We start from the raw sequence: 14,474 nt of genomic DNA, 5'->3' as shown, positions 1-14,474 counted from the left end.
AGCATGCGCAGTACGGCCGGCGCGGGAACGCGCCTCATTTAAATGGGAATCGCCCCCATGAAATGAGGAACGCCTTGCGCCGGCGGAATTTAAGTTACACGGCCAGAAATTTCTAGGTAAGTGCTTTGTGGATCGGGCACTTAGGTAGAAATTTTAAGGCAGTGTAACTTAAATTAGAAATTTGCCGTTATGCCGGGTCTTTGTGGATTTGGCCCTATGTATTTGATATAGTATTGCTAAAAACATTAAAAAAATTGCTAAAAATTCAGATGACCAACTACTAATCAGAAACGTACCTGTTTCATTTCCGTCCAGAGGTCTTCACACTCCTGTATTAGCTCATTCTTAGCTTCCTCGCTAACTTTTGAAGCAGAATCTAGATCCGGGGGTAACTGATGTTGATATGAGGACATGTGCCGTGCAAGCAGCTCTGCCTGGAAGAAAAAAAATAAAAAGGCCAATGAGGAATTCAATCCACCAATGTCAACCTATTTCTGAAAAGAGGACAGGTGAAACTATCCTAATATACAGGGGGCTTGAGGCTTTGGGCTTTTTCATATTGGAAGTTTTCCCCCGCATATAATATTTATGTTTAAAATACATAGCACAGGAAAACCAAGAGTGAGAAATCTGGATTGTTAAACTGGCCAAACACGGATTTAATTTCAGGTGTTTTCTGCTGAATCAGCTAAAATTTGTTCTGTGGGTGGCCCTGTTGGCACCATCTGGCTCAACAAAACTTGAACTTGCAGTCGAGTTTAGTCAAAGGAACCGTGTGCAAAATTCTCAGCCAAACAGTGCCTGCATTCAATAAGCCGCACTCGCTGTTCGGGTATTGTGACAGTCATGTGTGCCAGTGCTCTGTGGAGAAGTGCCCCCATCAAATAGTGCCCGGGACAAAGGGCACATACGTCGTACATCATAGCACAGGAGGTGATTTGCCGATCAGCTGGGCTGGCATAACCATGACGCATGCACACATCGTAGGAGGTATCTCTCAATGGGAGATACCATTTCAAAGGCAGAATTTAAATCTATACAAACAGCGGGGCGAGACTGTAGTTCTCAGATTGTGCATCGCTCCTGCTGGAGGGCGGCTAGTGGTGAGGCACAATGTGAGAACTACAGTCTTCCCCCGCTGTTTGTATAGGTTTAAATTGTGCCTTTAAAATGGTATCTCCTACGATGTGCGTTTGCGCCCTAATCACCTCACTCCAGCAGGAGTGCGGCTCTGTCCTGCGCATGCGCGGGCACTATTCGATGTGGGGCACTTCTCGACAGAACACCGGCTGAAAGAATACACAAACAGGAACTGCAAATTCCTCCTCCCATGCCAAACAGGAATCAAGTGATTTTGTCTTGTTCAGGTCAAGGGATTGAACAAGAGAAATGTTAATGTGTATTGCCTCGTACACATGAACAGTTTTCCCGTCGGTAAAACTGCCATGACAGTTTTTGGCCAGGAAAACTGGCCGTGTGTATGCTCCATGGCAGCTCTCCCGACAGGAAAAACGTCAGGAAAAATTAGAACATGTTCTCTTTTTTCCTGCCGCGATTCCCGGCGGTCTTTTTCCCGGCAGTTTCATTATGGGTAACACTGCGGTGGAGCATACACACGACCAAGATTCCCAGCCAAAGCTCTCACCACAGTTTTCCCGACAGGAAAACCTCTGGTGTGTACACGGGGAAAGTGACCGAGCAGGTTCTCGGTTTTCCCCCCCGGGATTCCCGGTGGACTTTTTACCGCCGGGAATCCCAATCGTGTGTGCGAGGCATAAGTCTTCCTGAAACTGCTATTTTCCTGGCTGGCATGCTGATCTAATGGCTTCAATACTTCCTGAGTCATGAACCCAGAACAAGTATGCAACTGAAGAGTACCGACTTTAATGGATTCAAAGTACCGAAGACAGCAAATAAGCATAATTGTTTGGTAACTAGCATTTTCAGGAGGTCACCAAGGGCAGATTCCAGACCCCAGATGATGCCTTATTATATTTTATTTAATAAATGACCACTTTTTAAACGGAATTATACTATGTGGCCCAATTGCTCTCCTTAACATATGTTACACTGGGAGGATTTGTGTAAGAAGTAACGTTGCTTAAACATATGGTGGATACCCATTGATGTCAATATAGTGGAATATCGTCGCCTGGTCTCACTGCCTGGCCCCATTGGAAGCTGTGCTTGCTGTACCTCTCCCTGGGTGTGTTCCACCAACAAGCTCATTCGATCATTCAGGCTTATGCCCTGCTGGGTCCATCTTGTCTGGTAAGCCTTTGATCTTCATGTTGGTGGATTGCCTACAGACAACTATATACAGAGTCACTTTTATCACAGTGGATCAATTTTGGACTTTATATTTAATTTGTTCACTAGCACTTTTTTTTTTTAATTTCCATCTTTGGTGCTTCACTTTGTATTTATTATATTTATTTATATAATATTGGTTATTTATTCACTATATTCATTTGGGCCATTTTCAACCTACACATATTATTTTGGATCAGGTCCAAATTTTGAATAACTCAATTTTGTTTAGTCAATGGTTGTGTTATATTATCACTTTGATTAATCATTTGCATAGTTTTCATATTATGTGTGCAATTTAATTCATTTATTAAGTAAAACACGGAGGTTATATGTACACTTATATCTTTTGAGCATACCGACGGTAATATTTTCCACTTGCTTTATATACAGTATATCTGTTGTGCATTCATTATTGACAGCGCGGTTTTCCTTTCACCTTTATATCTACAGATTCCATACTATGTTTATCTTATAGATGAATTCCAGGTATGGATATTTTATACATATACAGTATTGTGCCCATCATATGCAGCCTATCAGTGCCCAGCAGCCTACCAGTGCCCAGCATATGCAGCCTGCTTGTGCCCAGCAGCTTCACCAGTACCCATCATTATCAGCCTGCCTGTGCCTCACCAGTGCCCAGCAGCCTACCAGTGCCCAGCATATGTAGCCTGCTTGTGCCCAGAAGCTTCACCAGTGCCCAGAAAAAATCCACGGAAAAATTTGTTTGAAGTCTGATCGTGTGTATGAGGCTAAAGACTGCTTGCAGTATGTTAGTCTTACATGTGACTTTTTTATAGCTAAGGCCTTGTACACACAATAGGAATTTCTGATGAAAACAGTCTGATTTTTTCATCAGAAATTCCTATCATGTGTGGGCCCATAGGATTTTTTTTCCATCAGAGAAAAAAATTCAAATTTAATTTTCTCGGCTCGTCGTAGTGTTTTAAGTTACTGCGTTTTGTACGGTCGGAATTTTGTCTGACAGTGTGTATGCAAGACTGATGGAAGACAGCTTGATCGGAATTCTGACGAAAAAATAGGATTTTTGTACTCACCGTAAAATCCATTTCTCTGTGTTCATAGACGGACATAGCCTTCATTGACATTAGGGATATGCTTCTTCCTACCAGGAGAGTCTGCCTAATGTCAATGAAGGCTGTGTCCGTCTATGAACGAAAGAGAAAATAGGATTTTTGTACTCACCGTAAAATCCATTTCTCTGAGTTCATAGACGGACACAGCCTTCATTGACATTAGGCAGACTCTCCTGGTAGGAAGAAGCATAACCCTAATGTCAATGAAGGCTGTGTCCGTCTATGAACGGAAGAGAAATTCCATCAGATTTTAATCAATTAGAAATTTCTATCGTGTGTACAAGGCATAACAGTACTTTCTCTAATGTCGCAGTTCTCTAGCAATCCCTAGGTAGCAGCTGTAATGCCCTCTACACACGATCGGTTCGTCTGATGAAAACAAACCGATGGATTTTTTCATCAGATATCCGATGAAGCGGACTTTCATCAGTCTTGCCTATACACCATCAGTTAAAAATCCGATCGTGTCCAACGTGGTGACGTAAAACACAACGATGTGCAGAGAAAAATTAAGTTCAATGCTTCCGAGCATGCGTCGACTTGATTCTGAGCAGGCGTGGATTTTTGACCGATGGATTTCCCCAGACGATCGTTTTTTTCTATTGTTTTTTTAACAATCCGAAAAATTTAAAACAGGTTCTATTTTTTTTCACCGATGGCAAAAAAACTAATGAGGCCCACACACGATCGGTTCGTCCGATGAAAACGGTCCATCGGTCCGTTTTCATCAGACGAACCAATCCTGTGTACAAGGCATTAAGAGTCGGTTTTTACCCTGAGTCTTCACACCTGTTGTCTAAGGATTGCTAGATAACTATAAGATGGGAATGGAAAAAATAAAGAGCTTAAAAACAGCCTCCACACATGAGATCACAAGAAGAAAATCATGGGTCATTTAAAGTCACATTAGACATGAAACAGACACAGAGCTTACAATAGTCTCTGTGTGTGGGTATTGTTAGATGAGATAGCCAGAGAGATGCTTCAGTACAGAAAAAACATTAAATCTACTTTAACCACTTCCTGCCGGCCCGACGACTTTTTACGGCCGCAATGTCATACAGGTGCCGATGCGCGTGCCTGGCGGGCGCGATGTCCCCCGGGTACCCGCGATCGGCAGTCACAGAGACAGGAACGTGGAGCTCTGTGTGTAAACACAGAGCTCCACGTCCTGTCAGGGACTTGTATATAGGGATAACCATCGGTCACCTCCCCCAGTCACTCCCCTCCCCCCCACAGTTAGAAACACTATGCAGGGCACACATTAACCCCTTCCTCACCCCCCTAGTGTTAACCCCTTCCCTGCCAGTCACATTTATACAGTAATCATTGCATATTTATAGCACTGTTCGCTGTATAAATGTGAATGGTGTCAAAAGTGTCCGATGTGTTCGCCGTAATATCACAGTCGTGACAAAAATCGCAGATCGTGCCATTACTAGTAAAAAAAAAAAAAATGTCATAATTCTATCCCCTATTTTGTAGGCGCTATAACTTTTGTGCAAACCAATCACTATACGCTTATTGCGATTTTTTTTTTCCACCAAAAATATGTAGAAGAATACGTATCGGCCTAAACTGGATATTTATTATAGCAAAAAGTAAAAAAAAACTTTTTTTTTCACAATTGTCGCTCTATTTTTGTTTATATCGCAAAAAATAAAAACCACAGAGGTGATCAAATACCACCAAAAGAAAGCTCTATTTGTGGGAAAAAAGGACGTCAATTTTGTTTGGGAGCCATGTCGCACGACTGCGCAATTGTCATTCAAAGCGTGACAGTGCCGAAAGCTGAAATTTCACCTGGGCAGGAAGGGGGTATATGTGCCCAGTAAGCAAGTGGTTAAATATAGTTATAGAAATGTTTTTTTTTAAGGCAACGATCCTACTTCTATTCACTTACCTCTTTGAGAAGAGCATCCATGTTGTCCTACAAAAAGAAACAATTGCAAGAAATTGTCAGAAAAAAAAAAACAAGACTGCTGTCATGAGATCTATTCCAACTTTGAAATACTGTGACCAGACAAATAAAAATAAAAAAATCACATTTTAGGTTTTGCATACAGTACTCAATTTTCTTGCAACAAACCTAGCCGTATGGTTAGAAAACACATAAGCAGCATGCAAAGCAATCAGTGAATCCAGATTAACAAGAATTAGAATTTATAAACAAATCTTCAGTGGTGTCTGTAAGGGCTTGGTTACACAAGCTTTGCCCTCTGACAGACAGAGCGGGGGGATCAAGGTGAGGGGTTGGGGGATGGTAAAAAAAAACATGGCTCAACTGGGCTGAGCCGGCTGCCGATCAGGAATCTGGATGGATCCCGACTTTAAAGTCGGCATCTCAGGTGTATAATTTTACTATGCTTTATTAGCTATTTCATGTTTTCGTTGTAATTGCTATTCCTTTGCCACAACTTTATGTGCTGTGCTGTGTGAAGTGTTTCTTATGCATACCTGTTGTTCTCTAAATAAACGTCTATTTGATTTAAAAAAAAAAGTCAGCATCTCTCCATTGCCTAGGCCGACTCAATGACGTCATCCGACAGCTTTAGCCCGCTGTCACAGGATTGCAGAACTAAGCACTTTGGCCCTACTTCTCCTTTAAATGGCTTGAGAAAGGTGGCTCGAAGTACTTATTCCATTCTTTGTTTAACCACTTCCATACCAGGCCTATTCTGGCACTTCTCTCCTTCATGTAAAAATCATAATTATTTTGCTAGAAAATTACTCAGAACCCCCAAACATTATGTTACGCAGAGTAAATAGATACCCAACATGTCACGCTTTAAAATTGAGCGCACTCATGGAATGGCGCCAAACTTCGGTACTTAAAAATCTCCATAGGCAAAGCTTTAAATGTTTTTACAAATTACCAGTTTAGAGTTAAAGTGGAGGTCTAGTGCTGGAATTATTGCTCTCAATCTAACGCACGCGACGATACCTCACATTCATGGTTTGAACAGCGTTTATATATGTGGGCGGGACTTACGTGCGCGTTAGCTTCCAAGCGTGAGCTACTGGGTACAGGGGCGTTTTAAATTTTAATTTTTTTCTTATATTTTTACACTTTTTTTTACTTTTTTATTTTTTGGATGACTTTTATTCCTATTACAAGGAATGTAAACATCCCTTGTAATAGGAATGTGTGTGACAGGTCCTCTTTATGGAGAGATGCGGGGTCAATAAGACCCCCACATCTCCCCTCCAGGCTGGAAAGCATGAGATCATGAAAAAAAAAAAAATCACTGATCTCATGCTTTCAGCCGCGATTGCAGCTTTGTTTACTTCCGGGTACCCGGGCGTGATGTCATAACGTTGCGTCCGGGCCTCCGACGGTCATAGAGATAGGACATCTCTATCCTCCTCATCCGGCGGCAGCCGATTAGTTCTCCGAATGGTGACGGGAGGGGGGGGGCGTCCCGCCGCCTATAAGAACGATCAAGCAGCCATGATCGTTCTTATGGTGCGCAGAATTGCCGCCTGAAAAGAAGGATGTCTGAATGATGCCAGTAGCTGCAGGCATCATTCAGATATCCCCCCTAAAGTACAGGACGTCATACGACATCCTGCGGTAGGGAAGTGGTTAAAAGTTTTTGCACGTGGATTTGTGCAATAAGTACGTTGAGGTGGCATGTATTCTGAGTAGCAGCACAATGCACCTGGCGACGGATCTGCATTGCAGTGCAATAACATGCCTTGTACTGTCAGAAACCAGTGCATAAAATAACTTTTCTGGCATTGCACATAACTGCGTCACCACGCATTGCACTGCAACACACATCCAACCACAGCTGTGTCGGGGTGCCTTTCAGAAAAGAGCACAACGTTGCACCAGCGCACTTAAAGGATAGGTCTACTTTTCCACAAAATATGGCATGGCGGTCCCTACACCGTACATCTCACACCCCCAAAGTAAGTAACCATCATAATGCTTGCAATGGCAAGTGCTCATTGGTCAGTGCAGCCACATGGCCGTGCTTACCAATGAGAAGCATAACTGAGGCTGCTTCTTCTGGTAAGGTCTCCTAGAAGAGGTGGTGACCAATGAGCTCTTGCCATCAGGGTGGCTTTGATTTAAATCCCTTCCGTCCCGTTGGGAGGCCTAAGCAACCAGCCAGCACGTCCGCCCGGAGACCCGACCAGTGCTGCAATCGGCTTTGATCGGGTCTCGGATCTAGTAACCCGGAAGTGATGTCATGACATCACTTCCAGTTTACAGAAGATGTAAAAGGCGCCAAATTTTAAAATGACAGCATTCAAAACGGTCAAACTTGGCGTTTTGAATGCTTTTAAAGCGGGATTCCACCCGCGATTTTTTTTTTTTTAAGTCAGCAGCTACTAACACTGTAGCTGCTGACTTTTAATAAGGACACTTACCTGTCCTATTCGCCCGCGATGTCGGTCCCCCGACGGCCATCGCTCGGTCTTGTCGCCTGCATCCTTACTTAGGGATGCCTTACATCCTTACTAAGGGAAACAGGCAGTGAAGCCTTACGGCTTCACTGCCCGTTTCCTACTGCGCATGTGCGACTCGCATGGCGCTTTGTGAATGGGTGGCTGCCTCCTGGGATACACACATTTCCCAGAAGACACTGCGACGTAGGACAAGCCAGAAGATCCACCGCGGATCTTCCGCATAGCGACTGCTCTTTCAGGTGAGTATTAAAAAAAATATATATATCTAATTTATTTTAAGATTTTTTTTTGGAACTCCACTTTAAGTGCAAAGGAGGGTTTTGGGATCTTATATATCTCAGATTCCTTAATAAAGAGAACCTGTCACTGCCTATTACTGTCACAAGGGATGTTTACATTCCTGGTGACAGAAATAAAAATGATCAAAAAAAATTTAATAAAGGGACAGTTGAAAAAAAAAGAAAAAAAAAAAAAGAGTAAAGCGCCCCGTCCCTCCATGCTCACGTGCAAAAGCGAACGCATACGTAAGTTGTGCCCGCAAATGTAAATGGTGCGCAAACCACACATGTGAGGTATCGCCGCGATCATCAGAGTGAGAGCAATAATTCTAGTACCTCCTCTGTAACTCAAAACTGGTAATCTGTAGAAATTTTTAAAGCGCCGACTATGGAGATTTTTTAACCACTTGCCGACCGCCGCACGCAGATGTACGTTGACACAATGGCACAGGCAGGTACATTGGCGTACCTGTGCGTCCCTTTAAATTTGCCACCCAGCAGGCGCACACGCGCCTGCCGCGTGCCTTGTGAGCGTGCTTGCGAGTCCCGGGAACTTGATGTTCCCGGGCGGTCCAGGATTGCGGTCAACAAAGGCAGAACAGGGGGATGCCTTTGTAAACAAGGCATCCCCCTATTCTGCCTAGGGACACCGTCACCGACGGCTGTTCCCCGTGATCGGGAAAGGTCATCAGTGACGTGTCACGTGTAGCCACGCCCCCTAACAGTAAGAATCACTCCCTAGTACTGACTTAACCCCTGCAGCGCCACCTAGTGGTTAACCCCTTCACTGCCAGTGTAATTTTTACAGTAATCAGTGCATTTTTATAGCACCGCTCGCTGTAAAAATGACAATGGTCCCAAAAATGTGTCAAAAGTGTCCGTGTGTCCCCCATAAAGTCGCAGTCACAATAAAAAAAAAATCGCTGATCGCCGCCATTACTAGTAAAAAAAAAAAATATTAATAAAAAATGTTATATATTTTTGGGGGATATTTATTATAGCAAAAAGTAAAAAATATTGAATTTTGTTCAAAGTGTCGCTGTATTTTTGTTTATAGCGCAAAAAATAAAAACCGTAGAGGTGATCAAATACCACCAAAAAAAAGCTCTATTTGTGGGGAATAAAAGGTCGTCAATTTTGTTTGTGAGCCACGTCGCAGGACCGCGCAATTGTCAGTTAAATCAACGCAGTGCCATATTGCAAAAAGTGGCCTGGTCTTTGACCAGCAAAATGGTCCGGGGCTTAAGTGGTTAAGTACTGTAGTTTGTCATCATTCTACTATGTTCAGTATTTATTTATTTGGCGTAACATCATCTTTTACATTATACCAAAAAATTAGACTAACTTTACTGCTTTCATTTATAAAAAAATAAAAAAACATGAAAGTGGCTTTTTTCCAAAAGTAATTGCATTTCAAAGACTGTTGCGCAAATACAGTATGACATAAAATATTGCAATGATCGCCATTTTATTCTCTAGGGCAGGGTTTGACAAATTTTCTTGGAATCTAGGAGCCAGCTTAAAAAGTTTGGAGCCAGAAAACGCACCCCGTCCCGCCGAGCTCGCGCGCAGAATCGAACGCATACGTGAGTAGCGCCCGCATATGAAAGCGGTGTTCAAACCACACATGTGAGGTATCGCCGCGATTGGTAGAGCGAGAGCAATAATTTGAGCCATAGATCTCCTCCGTTACTCAAAACATGCAACCTGTAGAATTTTTTAAATGTCGCCTATGGAGATTTTAAAGGGTAAAAATGTGTTGCCATTCCACGAGTGGACGCAATTTTGAAGCGTGATATGTTGGGTATCAATTTACTCGGCGTAACATTATCTTTCACAATATAAAAAAAAATTGGGCAAACTTTACTGTTGTCTTATTTTTTTATTAAAAAAAAGTGTATTTTTTTACCAAAAAAGTGCGCTTGTAAGACCGCTGCGCAAATACGATGTGACAGAAAGTATTGCAACGACCGCCATTTTATTCTCTAGGGCAGGGATATGCAATTAGCAGACCTCCAGCTGTTGCAAAACTACAAGTCCCATCATGACTCTGCCTCTGGGTGTCATGCTTTTGGCTGTCAGAGTCTTGCTATGCCTCATGGGACTTGTAGTTCTGCAACAGCTGGAGGTCCGCTAATTGCATATCCCTGCTCTAGGGTGTTAGAATAAAAAATATTTATAATGTTTGGGGGTTCTAATTTATAGGGAAGGAGATTGCAGTGAAAACAGACAGGGGACGCTTCATTAGCATTGCTGGTTGTCTTGTCATGCCAACGGCCACCACAAGATGGACCCAGATCACAGAAGGAAGCATAGGCCTGCAGAAGGCAGCAAAGCCGCAACCTCAATTACCGCCCAGCGCAGCCTGACACGATCGAGCGACGGTGGAGCACGGAGACACTGGATGAGGTATCCTGTGTCTCCACGCGCCCCCATCTCCCCCGCCGTGCCGGCCGGTAATTGAGGCTGTGGCTTTGCAGCCTTCTGCAGGTCTATGCATCCTTCCCCAAGCGCCAGGTCGCTTATTCGAGTCGCAATTGCGACCTGGCGCCTGGATTTCGTCGAACCCTGCTCCAGGGTCTCTGCCAAAATAATATAATTTTTGGGGATCCTAAGTAATTTTCTAGTAATAGAATACTGATTTTAACTTGTAAGCAGCAAGTGTCAGAAAAAGGCTGAGGCATGAAGTAGAGCTGTACGATTCTGGCTAAAATGAGAATCATCGTTTTTTCGCTTAGAATAAAGATCACGATTCTCGCGGTGTAACATCATCTTTCACATTGTACAAAAAAAATTCGGCTAACTTTACTGTTTAGTTTTTATTTTATTCATTAAAGCGTATTTTTTTTTAAAAAATTGCGTTTGAAAAACCACTGCGCAACATAAAATATTGCAACAGCCACCATTTTATTCTCTAGGGTCTCTGCTAAAAAATATATCTATCATGTTTGGGTGTTCCAAGTAATTTCTAGCAGAAAATAATGATTTTTACTTGTAAGCAACAAATGTCAGAAAAGGTTTGGTCTTTAAATGGTTAAACTTCCTTCATCTACGCAGGGGTGTCAAACTGGCGGCCCTCCAGCTGTTCCGAAACTACAAGTCCCATCATGCCTCTGCCTGTGGGAGTCATGCTTGTAACTGTTAGCCTTGCAATGCCTCGTGGGACTTGTAGTTTTGCAACAGCTGGAGGGCTGCCAGTTTGACACCCCTGAATTCTACAGAGTTCTTTCCTTTGATAAAAGAACGAAGAGATACTTTGTTTCTACTTATTGTGTTGTAATAAAACTTTTCAGGCTGCCTGGATTTCGTTTTTTTTCAGCTGTGAGAAATCTCTGCACTTGTTAGAAAGATTGTGACATGTTGTTTTGAAGATCTGGAAGGGGAAAAGATCGCAATTTTGATTCATAACGATTAATCGTGCAGCTTTAGCATGAAGGGGTTTCCTCTCACTTCCTGTTTGGCTAAGGGACAGGAAGTGAGAGGAAATCTCCCCAATAGGAACACAGAGTGCAACAAACATCTGACAGGTTCTAACCCTCCATTACTCTATCCAGGGCTGGTGCAAGGATTTTTGACACCCTAGGCGAAACTTAATTTTGCCGTCCCCCTTGGCTACACCCCCCTTTTCCCTGCCTATGTAAAGCCCAACTTTTTAATGAAACGCCTATGAAATGCAGCCCGCCAGCGCCCATGAAATGCAGCCTCACCAACGACCATGAAATGCAGCCTCACCAGCACCCATCAATGCAGCCTCACCAGCACCCATCAATGCAGCCTCACCAGAGCCCATGAAATGCAGCCTGCCAGCACCCATGAAATGCAGCCTACCAGCGCCCATGAAATGCAGCCTCACCAGCACCCATCAATGCAGCCTCACCAGAGCCCATGAAATGCAACCTACCAGCGCCCATCAATGCAGCCTCACCAGCACCCATCAATGCAGCCATACCAATGCCCATCAATGCAGCCTCACCAGTGCCCATCAAATGCAGCCTCACCAGTGCCCATCAAATGCAGCTTACCAACATCCATCCAATGCAGCCTCACCAGCGTCCATCAAATGCAACCTACCAGTACCCATCAATGTAGCCTTAACAGTGCCCATCAAAAGTAGTTTCACCAGTGCCCATCAAATGCAGCTTTACCAGCACCCATCAAATGCAGCCTCACCAGCTCCCATCAAATTAAGCTTCACCAGCGCCCATCAAATGTAGTTTCACCAGCGCCCATCAAATGCAGCCTACCAGTGCTCATCAATGAATGTTTGCTTGCTTCCATTCATTCAGGAGTTGGCACACAGGTACAGTCCTCAAAGCGGCGGCTGCCAGCTGACGTTAAGACTTAATTGCTTGCTGCAGAGAGAAGAGAGTAAGAACACCAGTGGCTGGGCACCCTAGGCAGCAGGGCGCCCTAGGAGGCTGCCTAGTTTGCCTAGTGATAGCACCGGCCCTGACTCTATCCAAAATGGAAACAATAAGCTTTTGCCTTTAGTTCTACTTTAATCCTTCATCACTCCATTCTAAAAGTAATGATTTCTTGGAGGGTGTATATATTGTGCTTCATTCCCCGATCCCGGAGGTCAGTATCATGCCGTGTACATTCCACAAACAGACATAACAAGCGACCCAGGTCAGGAAAACAAAGCCCTGCCTGAGAGGTTGCTATGGGTAACTCCTCCCCCCTGGCACATTAGCAGGCCGTTACCATGGTAACTACAGTTGCTCGGCTCCCAGCTCCTCGGCGATCCCCGCACTCGGCAAGATGACGTGAAGCTCCCTCCCGTTGCAGCCATAGAACGGAGTAGCGCGCGGTTGCCTCTGATTGGTCGTGGCGTCATCAGCAGCGGCCCGGTCTCAGCCTAGTGACGTCAACCAAGCAACATGTCGGAAAGAAAGCGGCGGTCGAGGAGAAGTCGCAGCAGCAGTAGTAGTAGCAGCAGTAGCAGTTCTGCCTCGTCCCCCTCCAGTCCTAGCAGTGAGGATGAGAAGAGAGAGAAGAGGGCGAAGCGGGAAGAGCCGCAGAAGCGAGACAAGGAAGAGGAAGAAGCGGAGGAGGAGGAAGGGGGATGGGTAGGACCGCTTCCAACAGAGGCGTCCCAGAGCAAGAAGAGGAAAGGTACACGAGGGGCTGCCTGGCACTACAAGGCCCAGCAATACAAGGGGCTAGACAGGCTGTGGGGTAAAGGGTTCAACATTGTCATTATAGCTGAGTTTCTTTCAGTAAACGACCACTTTACACTTGTGCCTCCAGGACAGGTTACACCAAGTCTTTCCTGTATGTACAAAGCTCCTAAATGTGCGCCATTTAGGGGATCTTCACATCGGCAATAGCCAATGACATCACCGACACGTGCGCAGTGACGCTCTGCGTTCAGGACTCTCAGAGTGTTGCACGGATTGCAGATCATGACTCGCATGCGTGGGAGTGACGTCGTCATGTCCCGGTCATTGAAATGCATGCAAACCTGGAAGGAAGACCGGTGAAGATTGAAGAGGTGACAGCACGCTGCTGGAGGCCTTCATTTTATAGGTAAGTCTGCCATAATGTGCTAGTGTGTCCGGTGCACCCTGTACATTATGGCATTAAAGCGGAGTGCCAGCCCAAAATGGAACTTCCGCTTTAAGTGCTGGTGACCCCCTGACGCACCACATTTGGCATGTAATTTTTTTTTGGGCGGGAGCGGGTTCCCAGTTTTGACAGACACCCAGCTCCCACACTGCGGTGCCGGAAGGAAGTTCACCTCTCTCCCTGCAATGTTTTGGGACACGTCACAGATCCCAGAAGATTGCCCGGCCATTCACGGCGTGCAGTGCGGCTCCTGCATTCATAGTGAGCGCCTAGCTGTGAAGAAGCCACAGTCGGATGCCCACAGTTACAATGCCAGCGTGGGGGAGAGAAGCGAGGCTTCTTGCACCTGCATCGCTTGACCGCGGGACAGGTGTTTATTAAAGTGGTTGTAAACCCTTACAGGCCACTTGGACCTACAGGTAAGCCTAGATTAAGGCTTACCTGTAGGTGCAAGAAATATCTCCTAAACCTACACGGTTTAGAAGATATTTCCAAAAGACATGCGCCGTAGACAACGGTGCACTGAGCGTGCCGTTACTAACGGTGATCATGCCGTTAGTGGCAGCGCATGCGAGGGAGTAACGTCATCGCGGCTCCGGCCAGTCACAGTGCTGGACCCGCGATACGAGGAAGACTTTCGGGGAGGGATGGAGGAGAGGAACGAGCACCGCTGCAGGGGCTTCGATCTCAGGAAAGTAATACATAATGAGCTAGTATGCTATGCATAGTAGCTCATTGTGCCTTTTTCTTGCAGGGTTTTTTTTCTGATTTTTTTTTTTTTTTTTTTTTTAAAGAGGGT

At 44.7% G+C, this 14,474-nt stretch overlaps 2 protein-coding genes across 2 annotated transcripts in view; one reads left to right on the top strand and one right to left on the bottom strand.

The window, feature by feature from the left end:
* Positions 1-12,894, bottom strand: part of CENPK (centromere protein K) — a 69,310-nt gene extending 56,416 nt beyond the window's left edge. Inside the window, exons 1-3 of the mRNA XM_040340236.1 lie at positions 12,812-12,894; positions 5,314-5,340; positions 297-434 (exon numbers count right to left, since the gene is read on the bottom strand). Of these exons, the coding sequence (XP_040196170.1) occupies positions 297-434; positions 5,314-5,340; positions 12,812-12,814 (168 nt within the window). The 5' untranslated portion in view covers positions 12,815-12,894. The remainder of the gene's footprint in view (positions 1-296; positions 435-5,313; positions 5,341-12,811) is intronic.
* A 5-nt stretch (positions 12,895-12,899) lies between these two features.
* PPWD1 (peptidylprolyl isomerase domain and WD repeat containing 1) overlaps positions 12,900-14,474 on the top strand; it is a 38,577-nt gene continuing 37,002 nt past the window's right edge. Inside the window, exon 1 of the mRNA XM_040340225.1 lies at positions 12,900-13,222. Coding sequence (XP_040196159.1) covers positions 12,988-13,222 — 235 coding nt within the window. The 5' untranslated portion in view covers positions 12,900-12,987. The remainder of the gene's footprint in view (positions 13,223-14,474) is intronic.

Source organism: Rana temporaria, chromosome 1 (genome assembly GCF_905171775.1).
Source record: "Rana temporaria chromosome 1, aRanTem1.1, whole genome shotgun sequence".
NCBI lineage: Eukaryota > Metazoa > Chordata > Amphibia > Anura > Ranidae > Rana > Rana temporaria.
Note: the sequence above shows the minus strand (reverse complement) of the source record. Positions and strands in the feature narration are given on the sequence as shown.